This window comes from Aulonocara sp. 'chitande type north' Nkhata Bay, linkage group LG9, assembly GCF_057382095.1.
Source record: "Aulonocara sp. 'chitande type north' Nkhata Bay isolate Kocher_YH1m ecotype deep benthic linkage group LG9, A_spYH_male_GT1.1, whole genome shotgun sequence".
Taxonomy (NCBI): domain Eukaryota; kingdom Metazoa; phylum Chordata; class Actinopteri; order Cichliformes; family Cichlidae; genus Aulonocara; species Aulonocara sp. 'chitande type north' Nkhata Bay.
The window spans coordinates 13,098,104-13,125,124 of NC_141352.1; the positions used below are offsets into that span (position 1 = coordinate 13,098,104).

Genomic DNA, 27,021 nt, shown 5'->3' on the forward strand with positions numbered 1-27,021 from the left:
TACCTCGATAGAAACCAAGAGCTTCTGCGTCTTTGGTTTCTTAAAGCGGTAGATCTGACCTTTCTAGCGTTGCGTGATCTCAGTGATGCTCTTTGTGCCCCTGTTTTATACATAAGACTGAATGCAGTAAACCAAACGTATATAATGTCATTTCTGTTGAGGACATCAAAGAGGGAGAGCCACACAGCAGCAAGTTTTACTGAGTCAGAATTTATTAATCATGAATCGAAAAGGCAAAAATGTAAAGCTGCATGGACCCAAAATGATCTGCTGCCGGTGAAAAGCAGCACAGCGGACTCCTTAAGCGTAATTTAGACTTCTGCGGGAAATCTATGTCGTGACTTACGACGTAACTGGAAACTCCTTCTTAACCTCACATTATAGCTTTCCACATTCAGTCGTTGTGGGCTGCGTCAAACAGATGTGTCGTTACATTTCTTGGGGGGTGGACGTCAAGTTACCTGGAAGCATAGTTCAGGCATTAGGTCCATCATAGCACTTTTAGCAGTGCAGTATAATATCTAATAGCAGCTTGTATTTAATTGACTTAATACAGATGAGGACAAAATTATTTGTGTAGTTTATTTCTATTTGAACAATGACAGAATTATTTCAGTAATAGCATAAATTACCAGGCTCAGTATCATTGCCCCCCTGAAAACTGGTGTTCTTGTTGACTTTTATAAAGGACAAACCTCTGCTATGCAATGATGTGCTTTAACCTTGTAATGGTCAAAGATTGGAAAATCACATTAAAACACTCTATCTTCCAATTTACACACAGTATAAAAACCTCAGCAGCAGTTTGAGCTGTCACCTGAGAAAGCATCTTACCACCACAAACAAAAGATGTGAGTTTAGTATTAAGTTATCAAATGTGAAGAACTGGAATGAGAAAAATCATCAAGACACTGAAAGAGAGCCACACAGTGCAGAACAAGCCTGTCAGAGGTAGGAAGGGAAATATTTCAAAGACTCTGGGAAGAAAACTAGTGAGAATTATATCTAAAGAGCCCAGAATAACTGCCAAGACATGAGTTGAGAAAGATTATGCAAACTGGAAGCACGTTCTTTGGTCAGATGAGATGACTACAACCATTTTTAATACCGTTCCAGTACATCCATGTACAAATGCCAGTATTGGCACAAGTATTACTAATGTTTCGTGTAATAAGTTTCTTCTGGTGTTTGTTTGCCATTATGTCACAGAGAGGCAGATCTGTTCCTGCTGGAGTCTCGCAGGCTGTGGGCAGCTGAGGAGGGCTGGCTGGAGTTTGACATCACTGCCACTAGTAACCTGTGGGTGATGAGTCCCGCACACAACCTGGGTCTGCAGATCAGTGTGGAGACCAGCAGCGGTGAGGGATCCAATTGCACATCTCTTTTGTAATACAAAGCCATAGTTGGAGCAGTTAAAATGCATCACTTTCTCTCAGCAAAGTAAAGGTCAGCAGTCATTGCTGGAAGTTTTTGATCTTCTGTGGTTCGTACTTACTGTGATCTTTTTTTTAAACAGGACAGAGCGTCAGCTCCAAGGAGGCGGGGCTCGTAGGACGCGACGGTGCACTGGATAAGCAGCCTTTCATGGTGGCCTTCTTTAAAGTCAGTGAAGTGCACATCCGCACCGTCCGCTCCGCTAGTGGGAGACGGCGCCAGCCGCACCGCAATCGATCCGCACAACCGCCAGAGGGATCTAGAGGGCCGGGCCCAGCAGGTCAGTCTGCAAGAACGCTGAACCTTAACTGACCTCATTACGCAGTGAAGTCGTGAATGCAATCACACTCAAAAGTAACATAATAGCAAAAATGATCTACATCCACTGATGTCACCGACGTCCAGCCCGTAGAGAACGGCGGATGGGTAGCATGTGTTTGAAATCTGGTTTTATTATCCCTCTTTGAAATTCTTGATAGATTAGACCCGACGTTTGCCGGATCTCTTTAATCAGTGCCGATCAGATGAGAATTGTAGCCCTTTTTTTTTTCTTTGTATGGTTAAGGTATTGCAGTTTTTTCCCAATACATGTCTTTTGAGCAGGGAATATAGTTATTTGTTATATTGGTTATACACCGTTTCTGCTCTGAGGAGTGACTTAAGTGCATGGTAGCAGGGAGAGAGTCCATGAGGAAGAACCTTGGGCTCAAATATTAAAGAACAGGCCATGTGAATGATGATAAGATGACTTTAAACTGACACACCTCTGGTGCATCTGTAAACTGTGTAGTAAGTCTTGCTAGAGATTTACAACGTGACACGATCTCACAGAATTGTGAGCTACTGAATATTCAGTGAATTAAGGCGCAGGCGGTGAATCCATCTTGACAGGTGACCTCATCCTCCGGACCTCCTCATTAGCCCTGCTTGCTTCTCTTCCTACTCAACAGATGATGTAATGTGAAGGTATGAGCCTGATGTTATGAGTCTCACAAGCTTTTCAAATTAAATCAACCCATAATCCGCCTGCTGTGTGATTCTGGACCTTTATAGTGCTTAAAGCTAAGCTGCTCCTGTGAGGCTTCATTGTGTGACTGTTGCAGTATGTAAAGGTAGTCCTCAGTCAGCTTGCTGTTGATACTGGTCTTATCCTCACCAAGTTACGCGCACAAACCTTTAGATGTACGTGAATCCAGTGCATCTGCTTTCTGCACTCGTTGTTGGACTTTAAATGGTGAGCCATAGTAAGCCTAAGTGTGCTTCCAGGGGCTGCGAGTATCTAAGCACAGAGTGATGCCAACTAAAGCTAACGATCAGACCAAAGAGGTTAGAGGATGTGCCACAGTAACCCAAATCTTGGCTATAACTGGCTTATCTTTGGTCCTCTTGTCTAATCACAGCTCTTGTCTGCACTCACATAGAGCTGCAAATCCTCCCATCCTGACTGGCTACTTAGGTAGCGATTTACCTTTGCTTTGCTTTCTTTTGCTCCCTGCTTAATGGCTCTAACATCTGTACGGTACGCAGAAGCATTTCCAGGACAGGTTTGCTCTCATCGCTACTCCCTGCAAAACCCTCTGCTGAGATTTGTTGGCTCGATCTTCTGTTTGCTCAGAGCATCTGCTGCGACTTTCTCAGCAGGTTACGCGGCACTGCTGTTAACACCAGAGGTTGTATGTTAAATTCCTGCAGGGCTTTTTCTTAGTAATTGCATTAGATGAAAGCTTTGGCTGACACGACACAGAACAAAGACTCATCATTTGTTATGCTACGGGACAGTTAGATCTCACCACATGTTCAGTTTTGGCTCCAGACCTGTATTCTCCACCGCCCAGCTGTCACCTTTGGCTCGAGACGTCCAAAGACTTTAAGGCAGGATGTCGTAAAGACAAAGTTATTCTGGGGTACACAGCGTGGATTTCAAAGCCTGCTCCCTTTCAGTATAAAGCTTTTTGTGTCCCCTTCTGCATCGGGAGGATGAAAAACTTTCCACGGAGCGAGTCTGCTGAAAAAAGTGCTCTAACAACGACAATCTGTTAAATATGCGTCCTGGAGGATTGGACTTTACATAACCCAAAACATCAAGACCTCTCCGCCTCGCCACTCGGGACGACTGGGAGTGTAAATATTTAGATCCTGCACAGGAAGCAGGGAGGCCCCCCTCGCGACAGCCGTGTGTCCGTGGCCAGCAAGAGGACTGCAGGGATTGGACGGGATGGGAGGATCCGCGAGGAATTCAGGAGGGCATATGGTTTCAATACCGCATCACTCACTTCAGAGACGGGGAGGAGGCCGCGATGGATGGGGAGAGCATCCGTCTTGTGGAGCGCTCATGGGGAGAAACAAAATGTGGATGCTGTCCCCCAGTTTCTGTTTGGCCGGGAATTCACCCTCACGGATATTTTTCCAAAGAAGCGGGAGATCTAAGAGCGAGCGGCAGCAACGTGTTTGTTTCGAATGTGTTCAGTAGCGTCCACATAGAGGCTTTTTAAACTAATTCAGCAAGTGTGTTTTCTAAAAATAACCTCCCAAAGTGTAGCCCCTGATGTGTGAGGTCAACCTGATTCCACTGCCTCATGTTTTTAATCCCAAAGTAATCCCTGACATCATCAGACCCATTTTTAATTTAATACATTTTTGTCAATTTTGATTTGGTCTTCATGAATTTGGCCTTGCTGCACCTCAATTCGCCACAAATGACTCTCGTGCCTTGCTCGGTCTGCTAGGGCTATAAAGCAACCTTTAAACCAGGACAACTTTATTTTCCCAGCTCTAATCCCTGTGAGGTTTTGGACCTTGTTATTTTCTCATTTGCACCATTTTAGCGAGCTGGGTTTAAATCGACATCTGATATTAAATATCTTCCAGATGACAAAAGAGGGCAGAATCGGCCAAAAAAATTTCTGCAGCAATAGTTTTGAGATTATGGTGTAATTCTAAGTGTAACAAATCATCTTTGTTTTCCACATTTTGCTCCTGAAAGCGCGCGCACACACACGCACACAGCTTTCAGACCAGCCACTTTTATCCCAGTGTTTTTGTTTTTCCTGTTCTTCCTGTTTAGTGGGGTAAATCTCTTTTTTTTTTAAAGTTTCGCCTTAGATTCTGAGGCGTGCGGGGAAGACCGGGAATATCTTTTACAACAGCCGTGATATTTCCACCCACTCTGGGTGTGTCTGATGTGTGCACAGTGGAAAACGCTGGTGTGTATGTTGCCAAAAGAACAATACAACACCTTTAAAGGTAATTTGGGGTTTTGTGGGCGAGGAAGGGCTGGGGAGGTAATGGGAGTCGGGCTGGGCCTTGGCTGTGGGGGAAGTTAACAACCATCCGGGGTGGGAATATCACGTCCCGGCACAGCACCAGCGGCCTGTAATTAGGCCTAGCTAGTCATTAGTTGCACAGCTAAAAGACTGACCAAGCTAACAGTATTGCTTAAAGAATTATAATAACACGGCGCTCAGCCAGCTGTGTTTTTTCATCTGTCGCTCTTCTCCTCCCTCCTCCTCCTCCTCTTCGTTCTCCTCACTCCTTCACCACCCGACCTCCTTTTGTTTACCGTTGGCGTAATTAGACATGGCGGAGCTCCCTCGCAGGGTTTAATAACCTCTGTGATGAAAGACAGGAAGAAAGATAAACTTGAGTAGTAGTGGCTGCAGGGAGGGGGAGGAACGTCAGAGGCAACAGTGACATTCTCCTTTCATGTCTTCACAACTTTTGGGACACGCTCCTTCCTCCTTCAGGGTGAAGGATTTTATTTTGAACACTGGGACTGAGTTTTCCATCACCACCACCACCACTGCCACCACCTCTATGGGAATTTATGTAATTGCTACTGTAAAACCTGCTATTTTTTTCTCGCTTTGGAATTAAGAAATAGCTGGAGTAAACCATAGGCTGTAGGTGGAGCGGCTTGAAAAGCTTTGGCTTGGGTTTCTGTGACTCTTTTTATGTCACTGAAACACTGAATCCGAGCTGTGCAGTTATAACATCTGAACTGGCACCATAAGATCCTCGTGTTTTTGGAACAACCGGAGATAAATATAATTTACAGGCTTTTCCAGAGTTTGAGGTTCAAAGAGTGGCGAGGAAGGGTTAAAGTGAAGTCATACAGTACATTAAAAGTCTCAGTGTTAAAGAGCCACAGTGCTTATGTTCAGTAAGGAGCAGTGTTTCCCCTGCTATTCAATAGACAGGGTGGGAACCGGCAGTAGGAGCCCCACCCTGATGAATTCAATGTGAATCGGTTTTAGTGCAGAGTTTTACTATCACGCGGTCAAATGGATGTTTGTCTACTCGCAGAGAAACATTTCCAGGTTAAACACTGTTAGGTAAGCTGCCGTAACACAGCGGCGGAGCTCTGTGCTACAGTGTCCGTTTACATTGCCATCTCAGTAGAGGAAATCCTGCTTTTTTTCTCCCTGTTATTTTCAAATATTTGGTCCTGAATGTAGTTCAAGAAGGTGAAAGTGGAGTTCATGGTTTGGGTCTTAAAATCCTCTGAAGTCATGTTGAAAGGACAAAGATATTTACTTTGAATAGCAAGCGATATCTGAGGTGATTTTTCCATAATTAACCGCCATGTCTACACCTCCCCCTCACTAAAAATCAGTCATTTATGAATTATGTGTTACTACTGAATGCAAGACATATTCTTATAGTGTACAAATTATTTATTAATGCAATTTACATGATCTCAGTCTTACTGTTTACTCTTGTTTAGCTTGTCTCATTTGTTTTCTTTTTTAGTTTCTTTGGGGTTTTTTTTTATCACTGTTGTGTATGTGAATTTTTGCAATATCTCAAAGTATAAGGGCTACCCTATGTGCATGTGGCACTTTTACTGGGACTATGTTGTTTATTTATTGCATACTGCACTTTTTTATTCTTATCCTGCTGCTCAGACTCAATAATTGTCTTGTGGGGTCAGTAAAGTTTCATTAAAGATAATCTATCCACCTATCGGTCTATCTAGTCCAGGGATTTCACGGCTGTTTTTACTGTACCACTAGAATTCAAAATATCCACATTACAGCCCTATGTAACTCAAATCTTCTATGTCAGATAGTTGCTGTGGCTTGTGCTATGACATAGTTCTGATTGTAGTTATTATTATGTTTCAAAGATCACGGTTATCATCGAAACGCTTTGCCACCTCCAACTTAATTTGTGAAAGACAGCTGTGACATGTACATGTGTAATGCAGGCTGTAAGTGCACTGTGTCTCAGAGTTTAGGTCCATAATTTTGTCAAAGGGCCAAGAGAAGTTACAAACACCAAAATACCTCTTTTTAAACTTGCAGTCATGATATTGAGTGCACTCGTTAGCTTTTCTTGCAGAGATCTTCATATTAGCCTGTTTAGCATAAAAGCTAACCTGTTTAGCCTAGCACTACCTTTGGATAAACAGACTTCACCTTACACATCAAACTTTTAGCCTTTCAACAGGGCCAGGCTAGCTTTTTCCCCGTTTCCAGTGTTCATGCTAAGCTAAGTTAACCAGCGTAGCTTAGCATCTCCATATTATGTGGAGGAAAGCTTCTAAATGATTGTATTTTTACAGTATTTTAGTTAAACCGACTACTTTAATGTCAAACTCTACAGTAGCACTCACACACACTCTAAGGCTTTTAATTAATACAGCAAGTATAACACGTTGAGTCAGTTTTTGTCTCTTCTCACCTCTGCTCTCTGTCAAGGAAAGGAAAAAGAAATGAATGGAAGCCTCATGGGAGCCGGAGCTCAGTGGTAGCTGTGTGGCATTAAATTTTTACAGGCAGGAAGGGGAGATGTGGTTTATGGGCACCACAAATCTGGGCCTTTACACTCAATGAAAGCCCGCAGTAAATATCAGCTTTATTCCTCTTAAAAAGCCCCACAGACTGTAAATGTTTGATGGCTTTGAAGACCGAGGGGGAAAAGGAGTTGTGCGGAGATGAGTGAGAAAGAGGGAAAAAGAAGCATGTCGCTAAATATGATACTCTGAACTGCACAGCAAAGCCACACTTATTTACTTATGATTTACTGAACCTTTGACCTGCCTGTCTGACTGCATATTATGTTTATCTAGCTAATTGGTGGCACATTAGATCATTCTAGCAAGCAAAAGTATATAGACTTCAATCTTTTTAACCCTCAAGGTCATATTTAAAATACAGTCACCTTAGAGAGCAGTGAATAAAATGAGATTATCAAACTTTAGACATCACTAGACTGGTTGATTGTGCGAAGGCCTCTCATGCTGTGTGGAGGGGGCAGGCGGGCTACATTCACCCTCCACCCTGAGCTGTGATTTGACCCAAAGCTGAATGTCACGCATCATAAACTCGACCTGGATGAGGAAGTAGGGGGGTCTCTATGAGAGGTTGTGTAATAACAAGGGTGCGTGTGTACTTAGAAACAGTGCGTTTTTCACTATTTAAAGTATTGCATATGCTACACTATTTGCAGAAATGCCTTAAGTAGTACACAAATATATTCCAGTATGCATTGGTATGTTTCTGTATATTAACCCTGAGACCTCTGCCATCCTGCAGTACTGCAGGGTAGCAGTTCAGCTCAGAGGTGTGTCGTTTTCTCTTTCTATAAACATCACCTCAGCTTTGTATCAGGTCAGCCAAGTTTCATAGCCAATCAGATTTCTTCTTTCAATGGTACTCTTCCATTATCCTTGGCTGTTTCCTGTATATAAACACTGTACACTGTGCTGTGACCGATTCTCAGTTAAAAAGGTAAAAAGGTATTGGTATTGTCCATGTACAGTTCTAACTAGTTCAGTTTGAAGGCAGGATGGATGCGTGCAAGCCTGCACACACAGTTTCACACGGAGCCAAACGTGCATGCCTGAATGCTGAGAAAAACATTTGCACATATGCAGAGGTACACAGAGACACACGCGCACATGGAGATGTACCATTGACTGCACAGACATGTAAACTTATAACTTATTTCCACATTAGCAGACATGCCGCGAGCTGCCCTTCCTACTGGAAAGGAAGGAAGCCTAAACGAGGGAAACACCTGACCGCATCCTGACTGACCGTTACACATGACCCTTTGACCTCACTATGCCGCTGACTGTCATGGCCAGTGGTACCTTTTGTTTCTTCTCACAGAGTGAACTCGTCTAGTCAGATGAAATATTCATCGAATTTCCAGCCTTGTTTCCAAAAAAGTTGCAAAGCTGTGAAAAGATTGATGAAAACCATTTTATACCTTTGTGCAGTACAAATACTTCTAAAGCTTTGAGTGTTGTATGCTAATTTTGATTTTGATGCCAGTAACATGTTTTTATAAAAAGTTGGAAAGAAGGCACACAGAGACTGGAAAAGTTGTGCAAAAAAACCACCTGGTGGAACACGTCTCAGGACTAATTAGGCTGATTAGTAACATGATTGGGCTTAAAACGAGCATTCCAGTGAGGCTGATAAATTATGGAGGAAAGATGAGGAGAGATTCACCGGTCTGTGAGAGACTGTGTGGATAAATAGTTGAACAGTTTCCAACATCAAACTGTGGTGCATTCAGTCATTAGAAAGATCCCACAGGTGGCGCTGTGAAGAACCAGCTTTGATGTTTTATGCGTCCAAGTTCATGTAAGATGAGGTGAATCATAGACACAGTTTCCTCTGAGCTGAATAGGAGAGGGGAGGCAGATAGTTTGGAGATGCATCTTGTGACGACTCTGTTAGCACTGATCGGGAGCAACATATGTTGCCATCCAGACGTGCTGTCACAGAAAGTCTGATGACAAAAGAGTGAGAGCAAACAACAATTTTCCTTTCATTCCCCAAACATTTACATAGTGCTGATAAGAAGAAGACTATCACCCCAATAGAGCTCTTTGCTCTCACACTGCTGGCTTCTTTATTCATGCTGCCATAGGCTTAGGTTGCTGTTTCATCCTGTTAAAAGGGAGTTTTTCCTTCCCACTGTCACCAAGTGCTAGATCAAAGAAGGCCACCTGATCGTTAGGCTTTATCTGTGTTATTGTAGGTCTTTACCTTACAGCTTCATGCACCTAGAGGTGACTGTTGTTGTGATTTGGCGTTATAAAAATAAAATTGAATTAAATTGAAGAGGTGACGGAGCACAGTCCAGATGTTTTTTCAAACGTGGAGCTTGTGTTTTTCAAGATCATCTCTTCCTACCTTTGTGTCATCTTCGTACTATTTCAGTTAAATATAGGGAAGCAATTATGTCTTGACACAGTGTCTCAAAAATAGTGCCTTGGATTACTCTTGATTTGCCTTTTACTTCTTAGAAATACCCATCATAGGTATGTGTTTCTTGTTATTGCAGTTATTTTGGTGCCGTTTGGTAGATGTCCTTATATAAAGTACAACTGCACATTTATGGTACAGTTGGTAGAAACATGAAGACTAAACACAGGCAGTGCCAGGCCTCACATGCGTCTCTCTCTGTCACCTCATCTTTATGGTCTGCGATGAATCCAAGCAGGAAACCCAGCTTTGCTCTTCCTCTCCCTGTCTGTGTCTCTTTTTGTATTTGAGACGAGGCCAGCTAAAACACTCGGGTCTGGGCAGTGCAGTCAGCGAGTCTGTTCAGAATTAAATTTAATTTGATGACGAAATGGTAATGCAACCAACTCTGGTGAATTTAAATTACAACTCTCCGCTTTAATGAGTAGCTAAGTGGGTTTGGCTGTTAAACAGATAAACATCGGGTCATCTGTGAGTGCCTATGTGTACGTACTGCGAGTGGAAGCGCCGCTTGTAATGAATGATAGACGTATGGATGTAAGGAACCAAAATCAATTAGCATTACATAAGCGAAATATGTTTGTATATATGTCTGTGTGCGTCTCCCTCCAACTCCAGCTGACTAAACAAGGCTGCTGTCGGTGACTTGGTGAGGTGAGTGGCTGGGTGGTGGCTGTGACTGAGTGACAAATCCCCGACTGCCTTGTGACTCACTCTCAAACAGACAGACAAACAGACACACACACGCAAGAAAATCTATAAAATGCCCGTTTCTTGGATGGAGAGTTGATTTATTCTATTGTTTATTTTATTCTATGACACCTATTTATATTTGCCTGTAGGTGATAAATAACTATGTGTGCATGAGCTGACAGGTTAAGAGTCAGACTGGAAAAAGTCAACACTGCGTTTTGGATGAGAGGGTCAGTCGCATTTAGATTCAAACCTGTGAAAGTTTTTATTGTTTTATTATAATCACAATATTATTCTAGCCACAGACTGTATATAGAAGATGGCAACAATAACGTCATCTACTGATTTCTGATCTCCTGTTTTTTCTGTGGTAAAAAGAGATTTTTAAAAAAAAATTTAATACCAGACTGTAAATGCTTTTAGAGTTGCCTCAAGTGGCTATTAGAGGAACTACAAGTCTTTGCATTGCACCTTAGCTTTATTTCTCAGCCCTGGAGGTTGCTGCTTGATTGTAAGGCTGGTCCTCAGCAAAAGTCTAAACAGTTGGTTAACTGTTTTATAATTATGGATGTGCAGACCAACAACTAACTACAATTAAAATCAGTTTTGGGCTCAAAGAAGCTACTCTTGTGTGTGTGTGTGTGTGTGTGTGTGTGTGTGTGTGGTTGTAGAGTCATAATTGCCTCAAATAGAGCCTCATATAGAACCATCGAGAACATGGGACCAGTGCCACTGTGTAGCACTTTGCCTGTTTCACAGACAGGTTAGTTGTGAAAATGTAATCAAAGCCATGAAAGGACAGAGTAAATAAGCTAAAGGGAGACCTTGAAACCTAAGTGGAAAATCTGTGTCACCGTCTTGACTTCAGTGCAGTGACCGATGGCAGCAATGACCTCTTCTAGTTTGAAAACCAAACCTATACCTGAGACTGTCTGAGCCGTTGCTGTACGGCCGCAGAGGCGAACACAGATGATTAAGGACAAGCTGATGGGCGGAGAGTCCACAAACACACTTGTCACTATTTCACTGCGTTTGCATGTGCCAAATAATATGTAACTGCCAATGAATTCAATTAGGCACGCGCTCAAGTGCATTAGACAGCAGATGAATGTGAAGCACGTACAGCGCAGCGACCGCTGTAATGAGCACTTGTGCCGGCGCTCCGGTCTACGCCCTCACATGTTTCTCCACCCAGTGCATTACGCGAGGCGTGTTGTGTTATTCTTCTGCTCTCGGATTCAGTATGTAATGTGTCACTGGACTTCACTGGACATATTTACATCATTTACCCAAGGAAAAGGGCTTTCACTTTGTTTTATCATCATGGCGCTGTGACATACTTTCCACATGCTGAGGGTCACAAACGATGTGGAAAACGACGCCAGATGCTAATCATGATTCTAAGTGGAGCGGCCCCGTGTCTGGAGAGGATCGTGGTAATATGTGAACTCTGATGGTTTCTGTTCTTTGTCTTTCAGACTACAACAGCAGCGATCAGAAGACAGCATGCAGAAGACACGAGCTGTACGTCAGCTTCAGAGAGCTGGGCTGGCAGGTATTTTCTCCTTAAGCTTCACCTAAAAGTTTCCTAATACATCAGTCGTCTAGTCAGGACTACTTTTTAATTCTAATCAGTGTTCCTACTATGCATACTAGAGTATAGTATTATATATATTATATGATTGTTGGAATAATAGGGGATTTGTGTGTTTTTTAAACTCTTAGCAAAAGCAGTATGCCACCATCAGGTGTATTAAGTAGCCGTCTCTTGTCAGACTGGTTTCCTTCTACAAATTGTCATATCTTAATATTTAAAAAATGAGCATGAGTAGCTAAATTATGGAGTGGAGTCGCATGAACGCCCCAGAGTTTATGCACTGGTGGTGGTGGGGAGGTAAACCGTTAGCTGACGAGGGGAGGTGGGATGTGAGATACATGGCCTCGAAGTCAGACGTCACCCAGAGCAGGGATGTGAAAGGCACTTTAGATTGTGGGAAAGTATAACTATTTTTTCCACGAGATACTTTAACATAAGAAAAAAAGTGTAATTTCAACAGCACGTCTCAGTTTTTCTACACGATAAAGTAGTAAATGAAAGAAACCTGTCAGCATGACTCTGTAAAGTACACTGCTCAGTACACATTAGAAACAAGAGAGGATGCGACATAGAAAAGGTTAAATGGAGATCACAGTGTGTGTGTGCGTGTTTACTTAGATACAGAGGAAGAAATAAAAGAGAAGGGCAGAGGTACATACAACCAGCTGTTAACACAGCACTGACATCTAGAGGGAGACTGCCAGCAATCATTCACACACACACAGAGCTGGAAATAATGAAAGGGATTGTCAGAAGAGTGAAAAGGTGAAGACAGACGGTTGATTGACACTGACAGGAAGATGAACTAGATCAAAACACAAATTAGAGTGGGGGGATAACCTGTCGACACCTCATCAGAGTCAAACAGTAAGACAGAAAGAGTGGAAGGAAGGAAGGAGGAGAGGGATTAGCTCTGAGTGATTTCACAGACAGCGCTGTGGATTTGTCCGCAGAGAGAACGTTAACTCTGAATTTACCAACAGCAGTCAGGTGGGTTACATGGAAAGTGAAGCTGTACTGAACCAATAATAACAAAACTGTTCATTTCTGTTCATCCCAAAACCAACTGATTTCACGTGTTTCTCTAAGGACTGGATTATTGCTCCTGACGGCTACGCAGCCAACTACTGTGATGGAGAATGCTCCTTCCCCCTTAATGCCCACATGAATGCCACCAACCACGCCATTGTGCAGACGCTGGTAAGACCATCCCACTACGGTTTACCGCACTAAGTATGTGTGTATTCTTAACACAATGAAGAAGAAGTCATTTTAGGCCCGTCTCTTATGTCTGCCAGAACTTTGTGGTGGTGCTCATACAGTTTTTCCTGTGGATTTAGGATTGTTGTAGCAACACTGCAACGAGATATAATAGTGGTCTATTGTGTGTCTAAATGACCTTTAAAAATAAGCACAGGAGCATATGAGAGTGTTTCGACAGTGTATTTTTAATCTAGTCGCCGTGGCCTTCTTAGGGTTATAAATATCGGTGAATATAAAGCGTTACAGTTCTGTGAAGCTCAGTTAACTCCATTAAATTTACTTGTCATGGACAGTCGAAACATAAAAGAGACAAATGAGGTGCATCCACACATGGAGTAACTGCTCTTCTTCTAGTGGCCACTTGAAGCAGCCTTCAAATGGAATCAGTCCCCATAGACTTTCATGTTAAAATGTTTATGGTATTAAAAATATGTATATTTATACAGTCTTATTCAAAAAAAGTTGGTCTCTGTGAAGAGTTTCCTTGTTCTAAACAACTGTACAGATGATAGCTTGTGTTTTCATAACTCCCAATTGGATGCAGGATTTAGGAGCGTGGCAGCATAGACGGTATAGCCAAGCAGCTTCTACTGATACTAATTGGAGTTACTGAATCTCTGGACCACTCTGACATGTTTGTTGGTGCTTGGGAGGATTTTTAATGTAGTCTGTGCGGGACAGACCATCCGATTAGTTTTTGCTCCTTGAGTACCATCCTAGCATTTTAGTAACTTAATTCACTTCAATTCAGTTTTATTTATATAGCAACAAATCGCAGCAACAGTCCCATCAAGACACTTTATAATAATACAGAGAAATCATTGCGCCTTGGCTTGACCCCTATGAGCCAGCACTTGGTGACAGTGGGAAGGAAAAACATCCTTTTTGATAAAAAAGAAACCAGCAGAACCAGGCTGGGGGTGATGGGACAAAACACACACTGTGGAAGAGATTGTCAATAATAGGTAAACAAAGATTAGCAGGTATGTGTACGTGTACAGTTTGTACCATTTATAACTGCTACTGTCTAATCAAGCTTGATAACGTCAGCCATATTTAGACGAGAGGGTGGAGTTCTATGTTATCAGCTAATGATAGCCAGCTTGGTTAGCAAGTTGCTATCTATCTATATCTATAAGCTGTACAGGTGCAGTGGACAGATAAAGAGACATGTTTGTTATTGCTTAGTAATGAATGATTCAAATATTAGCTTTTCACTCACTAAGACTGAAGCACAACCTTATTGGAAGGGCTGTGAGTACGCTTCGAGCCAAGGTGTGGGCTAGCAGAAAGCTAGTGGCTATACCTCCATTTATTTGTGTCTACCTGTCACTTAAAGCAACCTTTATATAATTTTAGTGACTGAATGATCTAAGAAGAGCATCCCTACACAGTCAATTTAATTTAGATGCTACTGAGAGAGTCCAAACCATTTTAATATCTGCTGTAAAGTTGGGCCACGTCGGGTTGGGGATTTTATAACCAGTCTCCAGTGGCCATTAAAGAAATGTCAAATAATCCGACATTTGGCATGATTAAAAAATATAATAAAATCAATTTTTAAATCTGTCCTTTGTGAGTTTATCATCCATTTCTAATTGCTACTTTTTCTGATAATAGAAAGAGGGTGTGGGGGATTTGTGACACATAAAGAGGCTGAAGGTCTTTCTCATTATTTCCAGGTGCACCTGATGAACCCCGAGAACGTACCCAAGCCGTGCTGCGCCCCCACCAAGCTGCACGCCATTTCAGTGCTCTATTTCGACGACAACTCCAACGTCATACTGAAGAAATACAAGAACATGGTGGTGCGGGCCTGCGGCTGCCACTGACAGACAGATGAAGACTGGTAGTGCTTCAGTCAAAGTTGGGTGTACGTTGACCTCAGGTAGACACCGGATTCCCGCCCAAATCTTCAACATGCAAAGGAACGTCCAGCCTGAAAGATCATTCCCATGTTCCATTTCCATAATTGTTAAGCCTGCTAACATATCAAGTAGCAAGTATTCCCCACCACATGTGGATCATCCATAGGCAACTTCACCTTGTTCCAGTCTTGAGCCACCAAGTTGTCTACCACCCTTCCTGTTAGCTGTGGACGGGGGTCTTCTCTTCATGGGTCTGCAACTGAATGAATGACTGTGTGTGTATGTGTGGGGGGAGGCATTTAAGCATTTAAGTTTGTATATTATGTGTTTACTGAAGTGTGTGTATGAATGCCTGAGAGGCTACTGCACCTTCTCCCTCCCTGAGAGGGTGAAACTGAACTGTCGTGGGACCAGTCAGAGTGCTGCTTTCTTTCCCGTCTTCTCTCCAACATAGAAAAAAAGAGCAAGGTGCATCGGTTCTCGCAGGAGGCTCAGATAATGAACAGCTTCCCTACAGCACATGACACTGCAGGGCTAACACCCCCGTCATATTTCCAAGTGGTGTGAATCAGCCCGACTTTCTTTTTTCTGTGCAAAATGTTGTTAACCAAAACCATCTAATACAAACTGAATGATACTTTGGAGTCAGCACACTCATATTTCCTTCCTCCCCTCTGCTGTTTTTTTTCTCGAGCCATATTTGCCTTCCCAAAAATATAATATGGACTTAACCAAAGTGACCGCAGGCTATTTTAGCAGTGGACCGCTCCAAATATCCCCCCCGACACCACCACCTCCTCTCCTCCATGTCAATATTTGCCAGGCTGGGGCTGAGCTGCGATTCACCAGGCTGGTTCAACATGATGCATGTTGTGGCTAAACTGATGTTTTTCTCCAAAGAACCGAAGAATACAGCCTTATCCCTCGGACATACCACAAATGGCCATTTCCATGTCGCTGCTCTCATAAAGTTAACAAACGCTTCCACTCCTGACAGCCCATCATGAAATAGTAGAGAAAAAAAACATCCCGCAGAACGGTTTGTGTCAGCGTTCTGAAATTAGCCGGTTGCTTTTTCAACCCCGAGGGTGAAACTGTGTTCGGATATGGACAGGTGACAAATTAATGGAAAAACCTGAATGCTCAAACCCTGCACGGTGGGGGTATCTCGTACTATTCTTTTAAAGCATTCATTGGCGGGATCAGTTTGTTCTGTGTTAAATCTTGAAGGGAATGGCCGCTTCTAGGATAACAGCTTTGCCCTTTTCATAGAGCCTGTGGCCCTCAAGTCACCAGATCTCAACCCAGGTTGGTAGATTTTCGACCAATCAATCACCTCTAAGTTTTAGAGAGCTGAAGAATTAAAAATAAACGTGCATTCGAGCAGTTTTGCTGAAAAGCAGTGCCTGGTTTTTCCTTTAATTTGTCACCTGTCACGTGGCAACGTCTTCCCAACAGAGTATGTAACTGTGAGCTTTAAATGACATGAGTACTTTTAGAGCATATTTTAATGAAAAACTAATACCAGTAAGAATCAGAATACCTTATGTGCCTAACCAATCATACATTACAAAATATACCTCTGGTAAGCTGCTGTTTACATTTGTGATCATGTTTAGTTTTTTTTTGTAAATACTTGTACATTCTCAGCTTATTTATTGCACCTTTTATTAAAAAAAAAAATATCACATACGTTATTAAGAGATGCAAGAGCAAAATGAAAATGCAAAGTTATTTTTGAGAAAAATTTATTACGAAATCTCATGTTACATTTTGCCATTATTCACTCTTTTGTACAAAATCTGTGGGTTGTGCACAAACTATAACCCATGAAAAGGAAAAAAACAACAACAAAAAAACATGACTTTGTCACTGGAGTTGCTTAGACCATGTGCTATCCATAAAAACTTTTACTGAGAAAAAACTGCTGTGTCTCAGACTGTTTGAGTACCTGGGTTTAACAATAAATGGTGCCTTGCATTCACACAACACATGCTTTCCACGTAACCTGGGTCAAAGAGCATTTGCCTAACAGGTGGGTGCAGTTTACACGGCGGTTAATTGCAGAAAGGTGCACTGAAACACTGCAAATGCTTTTTCACTAAGGCTTCACCTTCGAATCCCCCCGAAAATTATTTGTGTTGAATTTTAATGCTGCCAGTTCCTGCCCACTTCAATGATTAACTGTAATCAGAACCTCATCGTCTATTTTACTCAGGCCGATGGCTCTGGTGTCCAAAGGTCTAAATCATCCCGATACAATGTTTTCAACTTAGGCTGTCGCTTCAGTAAGAATAGATGGAAATCACGGTGAGAACGTGGATACGATGGGAGTTGAGCTCACCCTGAGCAGCAGTTCGACCTTTCAGTGCAGACGATGAGCGACCCTTCTGTGTCCAAATCCTTCTAACATAGGAAGGATAAACCTGGCCTGAAGAATACAAACATTCACGTTTTTACATCGACACCTAATAATGTTAGGGGAGACTTCACGTCAACGATGGCTTGTCCAAACAGAAGCAGTAACACAAAAGATCAGTAACAGAGTGATGGGGCAGCATGGTCCAGGCCTAACACTCCCAATGCTAGAAGTAGAAAGGGATGGTCGATCACTGAGACTAAAACAATCAGTCAGGATCTGGTAATCTTGATTAACAGAAAAAAAAAGTTGTCAGATTCAGTAAAATCACAGACTTCTCCATCACCTCCCAGTCTGTGTGGTTTCTTCCCTGAGAGTTAAGTCAGACAGGCCATCACTGGCATGACTATGAAGCACCCTCAACTTAACACTCTGCTTCACATTGGAGAGTCACAAACTTTTACAGCCTCGTGAGTGACAGTAATAGAAAACTAATGGCTTATGATTTAAAAAAAAAAATAATTTCATGTACACAAATTAGCATCGGGGAAAAAAGAAGTCAAATGGCAGAGACGTCAGAAACACTTCATTTAAAAAACAAACAGGTAGAAACTTTAGTGCCACTGTTTTAACATTTCTTGTATTCTTGTGAAAAGTTCTGGTTCTGAGCAGAGCTTGCAAAGTGGTTGTCGCACATATTACTTCATCTTCAGGCCCAACCAGTCGCCACGTGGTTTAAGGTTGAGCAAGAGCAATGAGAAGTACGATCACCTTCCAAACACTCTTACCGAATGATTCTGCACTTGAATACCAAAAAAAGATGAATGCGCCAGCCTGTCATTGGATGACTGACAGAGAGGGGGAAGAGTAGGGGTCTGGCTTTTGTAGGAGAGACAGTGGTGTCCTATTAGCCAGATATGCAGTGTGAGCGAGTAGAGTTGTGGAGAGAGAGAGAGAGCGCCGACTAGCCTGTATCTACAGCTCGTCTCGTGCCTGCTTCATCACAAAGTCGTGCAGGCTCTCCAAATCCCGCCCACCGTGATGCTCATCACCCTGCTCCCCTGCTCTGAAGATGATCAAGGTGGGGTAACCGCGCACCTGGATAACAGAAAAAAAAAAAAAAAAAAGAATATCACCATACTGTCATCATTGGGTAACCATGGCTTCACTCCAAGCTGAAAACATGTGTGCACCAACCACCAGGACTGTTAAATCTGCTTTAGGGTTTTATTTCATAGTATCTAATTAAAATATGTAGCAGTTATAGAATTTTATGTCTTTGATATAATCCACCACTTTAGTTTATTGCATACACTGTAACACATTTAATCTTGCAGAAATATAAAGCTCACAGAAGGGTACGTGCGCCAGAAACAGTCTCCGAGTGCAAAGCATTCAGTGCCTGGACAGAATTTCACTTACAGAGTACTTGTTGCAGAGTGTGCGCTCAACAGTGCAGTCCACTTTAGCAATCTTGACATCAGTAAAACCAGGAAATTCCTTCTTGGAAAGATCTTCCCATGTTGGAGCGAGATTCTTACAGTGACCACACCTAGACAGCAGGATAACACAAGAGTGACATCACTCTCACTGACTGACAAATTGTGTTTCAAACACTGGCTGCCAACATTTTAAATCAGGAGTTTAATCACTTTAGTCACTAGAACAATAATTACTTCAGACATCTGCAGGTACTTAACGTATATTTGTTTAAAAATGATACACTCCGACTCATCTTACTCGTAGTAGTTTTAAACCCTCTCCTGCAGACAAAGGTTCAGCATTATTTAATACTTGAACTAATTTCTGAGGCGTCATGATTCATTTGGCATTAACAACACACAATAAAGGAAGATGTCAAACAATAATCTCACCATGGAGCGTAGAATTTGACGAAGGTGAATCCTTTGGCTACAGTCTCCTCAAAGTTGTCCTCATTCAGGACCAAAACACTGGACTACAGACAGAAAGAGGACAGGAATACAAGTTGGAATTATATGGATCCGTGTTTTTCCTCACCATGACGACATTATTGCATTATTGTATTTATTATTCTGTTACTGGAGTGAGAGCTTCTGAATTGTGTGCACAGGTTATGTTCCCCAGTAATGTGTGTAATGTAAAAAATACACAATTCAAGCCCTTTAAGAATCACAATAACTTTACAGCTACAGTGCCAGGACCCCACTGAATGCATCAACGATCACTGCAATGTGCAGCTGCTGTGTATCTAAGGTCTCTGAGCACCAGTTCAACGGGGCACACAAATGTCCCCACTTAAAAATACAAAACAGGAAATAAAAAAGAGGAGACCAAAATATTATCCGAGTACAACACCTCTCTGTTGTGAACACCCACCTTTGCTTCCTCTTCAGCTGGCTCTTCAGCAGGGATCTCATTTGCCTTTGGTTCCTCCTTCTGCTCCTCCTGCTTTTCCTCCTCGGTGAGTGCAGCCTTCAGCTGGTTGTCCAAAAAGTCTTTGAAGGAGTCCAGGTCTCTCTTTCCTTTGTACTGTTCTGTCTATGACAAGAGGACAAGAAACAAGAGTTACTGTAACCAGTGTAACAATATTTTGAATATTTCTTGGATGTACGCATCAAATGTGTTATTTTTCTTCCTAGGACCTCTGAACCGAACGAGTTCCCCTCAACAGAACGCTGTTATTAAGAAAAGCAGGATGTTTTTTCAAGCCAGCTATCAAAGGCATATATAGTGTGTTTCTGAGACCATTTTGATGGACCGATTATACTCTGACTTAGAATTTTAATGCCACAGATGAAAAACATTAGCCATTTTCACTGTGATAACATTGGTGGGTTTTTACTTGCCTTCACATTTGTCTCTGTAACTATTTAAGCAGCTTAGTATGAATCATCATCATCAAATTCCACAATCATACATTTTTGTACATTTGACGGTTCAACTGAGCAGCGAACAGCGACCTTACAGCTGCATGGACTTTTTAAACTTCACTGTGCTCTTGAGTAGTCGCTGATTATTGATCAAGTTATTGAAATAAGTGTAGAACATAGCAGAGCAGACGACAACAACGTGGGGATAAAAGATGAAATGTGGGAACCATCATTTCATGACACACTTCATGAAGCCACTCTATGCTGTTGCATGCTGGGGCAGCAGGTTGAGGGCACCAACAATAAGACCAGTAACATTGTGGGGACGTAGCTGGAAGGTGATGTTGGAGAGCCGGATGTTGTCCAAGATAAGGACAATGCTGGACAAAACCTCCCACCCATTCCAAGACGTGCTGGCCAGTCACAGGAGCACATCCAGTGACAGGTTGAGATTACCCAAATGCACCACTGAACTACACTGGAAATCACTCCTGCCTGTGGATATCACCCTGTACAATCCCTCCATCTAATGCACAGTATATAAGAAGTAGGGGTGCAACGATATTCGTATCAATATTGAACCGTTCGATACAGTGCTTTCGGTTCGGTACGCATATGTATCGAACAATACAACATTTGTAATTTATTTTATCTACTTTCCTTCTGACGATGCTGTCTGTGTGGAGCGCTCAGTGAATCTGCGTTCGACTACTCCGCCTAGGCTGCACTGTCGAGCACAGATCCACTGAGCGCTCCACACAGACAGCATAGTCAGAAGGAAGAGCGCAGGGCAAGCTAGCGAGACAGAAGTTAAGCTCTCCTTGCAACATGGACGTTCCCCACTCTCATTCAGATCTGGCCTTTGGAATTATTTTGGTTTTCATGTGACGTATGACCCTGAAGGTAAGCGAGTCATGGACTAAAGTAAAACAGTATGTTGGATGTGCCACGCAATGCTTAATTACATGGGTGGGAGCTAGTGTGTTAGCGCAGTTAGCTCGTTAACGTGTTGGCCGTCCAGCCCCATGCACGGGGCGAACGGCGGTAGCTCGTTAACGGAGATTTGCCGTGTTGTGGCGTTAAGGTCATTTCAACGAGATTAACCTGAAAGCACTAGTGGGAACACAACGAATATGACTGCACATTTACACCGACATCATCCTAGTGCAAAGACAAAAACAACAAGCATGCTACTAACTTTAGCCGAGTCATTTAGACAGCTGTTAGCACATGATTCTCCTTATGCTGCTGAGAATATAGCCCAGAAGAAGCGGATAGTATAGCTTTTATTTTGGAAAGAGACATTTCTCTGTAATAAACTCTTTTCCAAAGATGAGTGATTCCTCAATCAGATACAGGGCTTGCAATATCGCTAGCCCGACGTCCCGGAGCTAGCGATTTTTTCAGTCGGGCTATTGTAGGAAGAAAAATATATGTCAATGCTTTTGCATTCTTTCGGAAATGTAGCTGGGTAATTATGTCATTGGCATCGGTGAGCCACTGTCAATATGTGACATATTGAAGTCGCGTTTGAATTTGCGATTGTTTTTTGCTTTCACTTTGCAATCACGCGAACTGTGTATAGAGAGCGACAGTACTGATCTGTGAGTGATGATAATTTGTGCACCAATTCCTCTGACATCTTCTTATCAATCGTTAGCTTACTATGCAAACATGACAAGTGAAATCTCCTGCAGCAAGCTTAAACATGTGAGAGGTTGATCGCGCAGAGAATCGCTGAGCTTATGTGTGTGTGTGTGTAAAAGCAGCAGGATATATATTTTAGTTCTGCTGAGCCAAATAAGACAGGTCAGGGTGAAGAAGTGACAGCCAAAGAAAAGCTTACCACAAAACAGAGAAGTTATGACAAATGAGACTATAAGGCAAAAAGAAAGTGCAGCTTTATGGTTTCATGGACAAAATAATTTCTGTGGCTGCAATATGACGAGCTAAATAACCAGGGCTGCACATAAGTGGTCCGCAGGTGCGCATTCGCTGTCAAAATAAAAAACACGTACAAGGGTTAGGGTTAAATTTAAAAACTGTACTTTTGAGTTAAAATATATATTTATAATTTTAATAAATGACAAATTAAAAAGGCATGAACATTTTATTTTGTATCGAAAAAATATCGAACCGTGACACCAAAGTATCGAACCGAACCGAACTGTGAATTTTGTGTATCGTTGCACCCCTAATAAGAAGGGCACCTCAATTTCAACTTCATCTATATTCAATGTTGTGCAATATACTGAGATATTTATATATTAGAGCTATTTTGTTATAAGATAAGATAAGATAACCTTTATTAGTCCCACACGTGGGAAATTTGTTTTGTCACAGCAGGAAGTGGACAGTGCAAAAGTTATGAGGCAAAAATTAGAATACAATAAGAATAAATACAGTACACAACTGTACAGAATAGAATAAAATAAAATAAAATACTATATACAGTAGAATAAAATAAAATAAATATACAATAAGATAAAAATAGAATACAAATACAAATACTATATACAACTGAGTAAAAATACAACGATGACAGAAAGGATTATTGCATATATTTTGTATTACTGAATTTAGTCTAGTTAGTTACTGTTTTGGAGCAAGTGTGACTACATAATTTCATCTGGAATTAACAAAATATTCTGATGCCCATGAGGCATCCTGGTCAGATACAAACTACCTCAACTGGGTCCTTTCGATGAGGATTAGCAGCTCTGCTCTGAGCTTCAATGACTGAACTCCTCAGCCGGTCTCTAAGGCACCATCCATTTGAACCTTTTATATTTTGATTTTCCTGACAGTTACTGTTTATTGACCTAACACCTAAGCAATGTGTGTAAGCACATGCATACACACAGAGCTAGTCCCAAACCTTTTGCATACCTTTTCTCCATTGTAGAAGAAGAGCAGTGTGGGATATCCCCTCACACCATTCTCAGAACACACCTCGTAGTGCTGAGTACAGTCCACCTAGTTCACAAATACACAAACTTGTGTTATTAAACAGGAATGTCGCAACACTGCAAACACTGGCTCTGTGGTCTGTTTTTATAACACAGTATGCAAATAGTTAACTCCTTATATGATCAACATCTGTTCTGTCACACAGGATCCTGACAGGAATCATTTAAGAGTAAATAATGTTTGCCCAAAGGGGACCTGGGACTAATTCAAGAAAGTAAACTTTCATTGTAGTGAGTGTCCATCTGTTCTGTTGTTTTAACATCTGAACCCACCTTTCCTATCTTCACATCGTCAGAGTGCTCAAAGGTGGTGGCCAGCTGTTCCCATGTTGGGGCCATGGCTTTGCAGTGACCACACCAAGGTGCAAAGAACTTGATAAAGTGGGCGCCTGAGGCAGGAAGAAAAGAAAGAAAGGTAGAACATGAAAAGCCTTGCAGCATTTGCACACCAGCTTTTAGGGAATTTATACATTTACACAAATCTACCAAAGCGAGGCTGAAGTTTATTGGTCCAGAAAATGAACATAAGAAAGCTGATTTCACTGCAAACTCAACACTGTAAAAGGATATACACCTCTTACAGCTCACATGAACCAATTAAGCAACGTTTATTGCAGCCCTGTTGCCAAGATGTGAAGGTGGGGACCTATAAACACAGTTTTAAAAATACCTATGTCATATCCTGCCGATTTTCATCTCCAAACAAGAAATCATTTATTTTTTTTCCTTCAAAACCAAAACATTCAACTTCAGTGGAGCTCAAGAGGCGTAATTTCAGCGAGACAATTATCGTGAGCGGCGTTAATTTTTGCAGTTGTTGCCTCAAAGTCCAGAAACGTGAGGCGACGGGAGACGAGGGTTTTTACAGTCGGCTGGCTTTGACTAACGCTCGGGTACTCGGGTGGTGAAATGTCAGTTATGTAAATCTAGTTAATGAGGTGTTTCCATTCTCCAATGTGAGATCCAGAAACTCGGTGTGGCTGAAAACTGAAAGCAGAATCAAAAATGACGGCAACACAGACACGGCTTATCTGTTACAGCAGGATGCAGCTGCGTAAATACGCAAAGTCGCTTGGCTAATTATGTTGCCTAACTGAAGCTCTACACAGCATCTCTTTTAATGCATCTTTACCTTTGGCTATGTGGGTCTTGAAATTGAGGGCGGTGAGCTCATACATTCCCTGTTTGGGCTCTGGGGCTTTAGGAGGCTCCAGTTCACTCTCTGGTTCCTGCAAAACATTCAGCAACAAAAAGCACGAGCATCAGTTTTGCACTGGTTTGAGGACGTGAGGTTATGACTGAATGAACACCAAACCACTAACCGAAGGCTCCTCTTGGAGCGTCTTCAGCATCCAGGTCTCCAGAGACTGCAGATCTCTGGGGCCCTGGTACTTCACTGCTTCCTGGTCGGGCCTAAACAACTTAAGCCTGCACATAAGACAATATATTCAACTCCATGAGACGTGGCATGGCAGATTTATAATTTAAAATCTACAGCTGGACGAGAGAGTTAAAGAAAATCTTAGCTATAACTTTACCCATAAATACAGGTATTCTGTAAATGATTATGGAGTAAACTGCTGCATTTGCAGTTACAGTGTGCATGGTGCAACATCCAAGTTTCAGCCATTAAGATAATGGCAGAATATTCCACCAAATGCATGTCAATGTGTCACTCCTCTGTCAATCAGTGATGAAAAAGACTTTTTACTTCCATGATCTAAGAGGAGTTTAAGCCTAAATGCTTCAGCTGCTGCGTTATGCTCTGTTGTGTTTCTGGAAAACTGACAAAAATGAAATACGGAGCAATCGGACATCAATAAGTGAAGCTGATGAGGCCAAGATATGAGACAGCAGCTTGTGTGAGTCTAGTACTTACGTAGGGTAGCCTCTAACGCCGTGGTCATTGGAGCAAAATTTGGTGTCCTGGACACAGTCTACTTTTACCACATACACCGGGGGGTCGTCCATGCTGTTGTATTTCTCTGCCAGCTCGTTCCACGTCGGCTGTAGCCTCTGGCAATGGCCGCACCTTGACATAAGAGAAGCAAACAGGGGGGATTTAATGCATTATGGGAAACCTGAGAGTTTATATTTTCATAACAGTGTATGTGAACACTGTATTCTGGATGCAGACACAGGCACACTGCTTCAATATTTTCTGCTTCCTGTTATTTGATAATAAAACCAACATATAGACAAATTTCCATAACATATTAGCATAATCTTCACTTTTACATAACCTCTCTCCATTAAGGAAAAAGTTAAACGATCACGTGTAAAAAAAAAAAAAAAACTCACATAATCTCATAATCTCTGCCTTTAGCGTCAGTTCCCTGTTTACATTATGCAGTGCATGGTGACCAAATTAAACTGCATAACAATAATGGCATTATGAATTCTTGTTACCCGCAAAGGACCTCTAGGGGGACCGTGAACCTCAGTTTTGCAACAACTGTTATAACATCAGTCAATCAGTGCGTGCCACGTAAGCGCAGCCCTGTAACTAACTTTGAACGGAGGCTCAATAACTCCTGCTCTGTGAATAAAAGCTGTTTAACTGTCTGAGTATAGCCTTCAACTGCAAACCTTCACACTGAATATTGGCAGCTAGCGAAGTGTTAGCATAAACGACAGCGAGAACCGCGTAAAAGAAGAAAATGCGTTTCATTTCGCTCAGCTGCACTTGGCTGTTTTGGCTTTGCTAGTTAGCAACTAAGCTAACATCACTCAATGAGCGAAAGGAATGAGCTAGTGCTAACTAGCCTGCGTGCTAACTAGCTTGCTTGCTAATTTGCCGGTTTGCTCCAATCCAGTATCAGAAACGCTTTTGTGTTTTCAGTATTAATTAGAATATTAAACACATAGACAATGTACTTTTGGGGAATTTGCTTAACTCCGTGTGTAAAAAAAGAAAAACTTAGCGAGCGTTTACTTACCATGGAGCGTAAAACATGACAAAGTGGGGTGCAGTGGGCACCGCCTCGTTGAACATATCCACCGTGTACGTGTGCTTGGCATGCTCATCTTCTTCTACTTCAAGTTCGCATAAAACACCAGCAAGCAGTAACGACAAGTGAATAAAATGCAACAAAACGGGTGTGCGGTGCAGAGATGAAGCCATGGTGAATCTCGGCAGCTGAACGGTGTCCCTGCTGGTGTGAAAGGACTGACTTTCTGCGAGCACGCCCCTCTGGCAGCCTCTGACTCAAAGAATGCCAGACCTGGATGGGATGCTCCAAGATGGAGCTTACCACAGCAGCATATGGGCATCTAATCACGGTGTTGTGTAGATCTGTGGCGGCCCGCAAGCGCTTTGCAACTCTATCAGATGTGACAGGTTCAAACAAGTGCCAATTTACAAAGAAGTGTGAAAGCCTGTGAGGTATTACTGACTCCAGGGGGGGGGATATGTATATTATAATAAAAGGTGTGCAAATATAATAACAAGTATAATAATATATAACAATAAGTATAACAAAGAGTTCACTATTACCATAGAAATATATACTGAGCAGCGGTTCTCTGAGTAAAAATGCCTTGTTGATGTCAGAGATATCAGCCTTGAGCTGACAGGAAGGCAACAGTAACTCAAACAACTGCTCAACCAAAGAATGCAGAAGAGCATTTCAAAGGAATGACATGTTGAACCTTGAAGCAGATGAGCTACAGCAGCAGAAGACCACACTGGCTGTCACTCCTGTCCGCTAAGAACAGGAAACTGATTACAGTTCACACAGGCTCACCAAAGCTGGACAATAGAA

The 27,021-nt window shown here is 42.1% G+C and overlaps 2 protein-coding genes across 3 annotated transcripts in view; one reads left to right on the forward strand and one right to left on the reverse strand.

The window, feature by feature from the left end:
* bmp6 (bone morphogenetic protein 6) overlaps positions 1-17,958 on the forward strand; it is a 49,154-nt gene extending 31,196 nt beyond the window's left edge. For both annotated transcript variants that reach the window (XM_086305927.1, XM_086305925.1), the window contains exons 4-8: positions 1,210-1,358; positions 1,517-1,714; positions 11,828-11,904; positions 13,036-13,146; positions 14,892-17,958. In XM_086305927.1, coding sequence (XP_086162053.1) covers positions 1,210-1,358; positions 1,517-1,714; positions 11,828-11,904; positions 13,036-13,146; positions 14,892-15,041 — 685 coding nt within the window. In that variant the 3' untranslated portion in view covers positions 15,042-17,958. The remainder of the gene's footprint in view (positions 1-1,209; positions 1,359-1,516; positions 1,715-11,827; positions 11,905-13,035; positions 13,147-14,891) is intronic.
* On the reverse strand, positions 16,809-26,487 carry txndc5 (thioredoxin domain containing 5). Its single transcript, XM_086305928.1, has 10 exons — positions 26,197-26,487; positions 25,137-25,289; positions 24,580-24,685; positions 24,390-24,486; positions 23,531-23,646; positions 23,178-23,264; positions 19,795-19,956; positions 19,311-19,393; positions 18,859-18,988; positions 16,809-18,534 (listed from the first exon to the last, which is right to left on the reverse strand). Exons 1-10 carry the CDS (start codon positions 26,379-26,381, stop codon positions 18,412-18,414), a joined length of 1,242 nt encoding a protein of 413 aa, XP_086162054.1. The 5' UTR covers positions 26,382-26,487; the 3' UTR covers positions 16,809-18,411.
* Between the last annotated feature and the right edge of the window lie 534 nt (positions 26,488-27,021).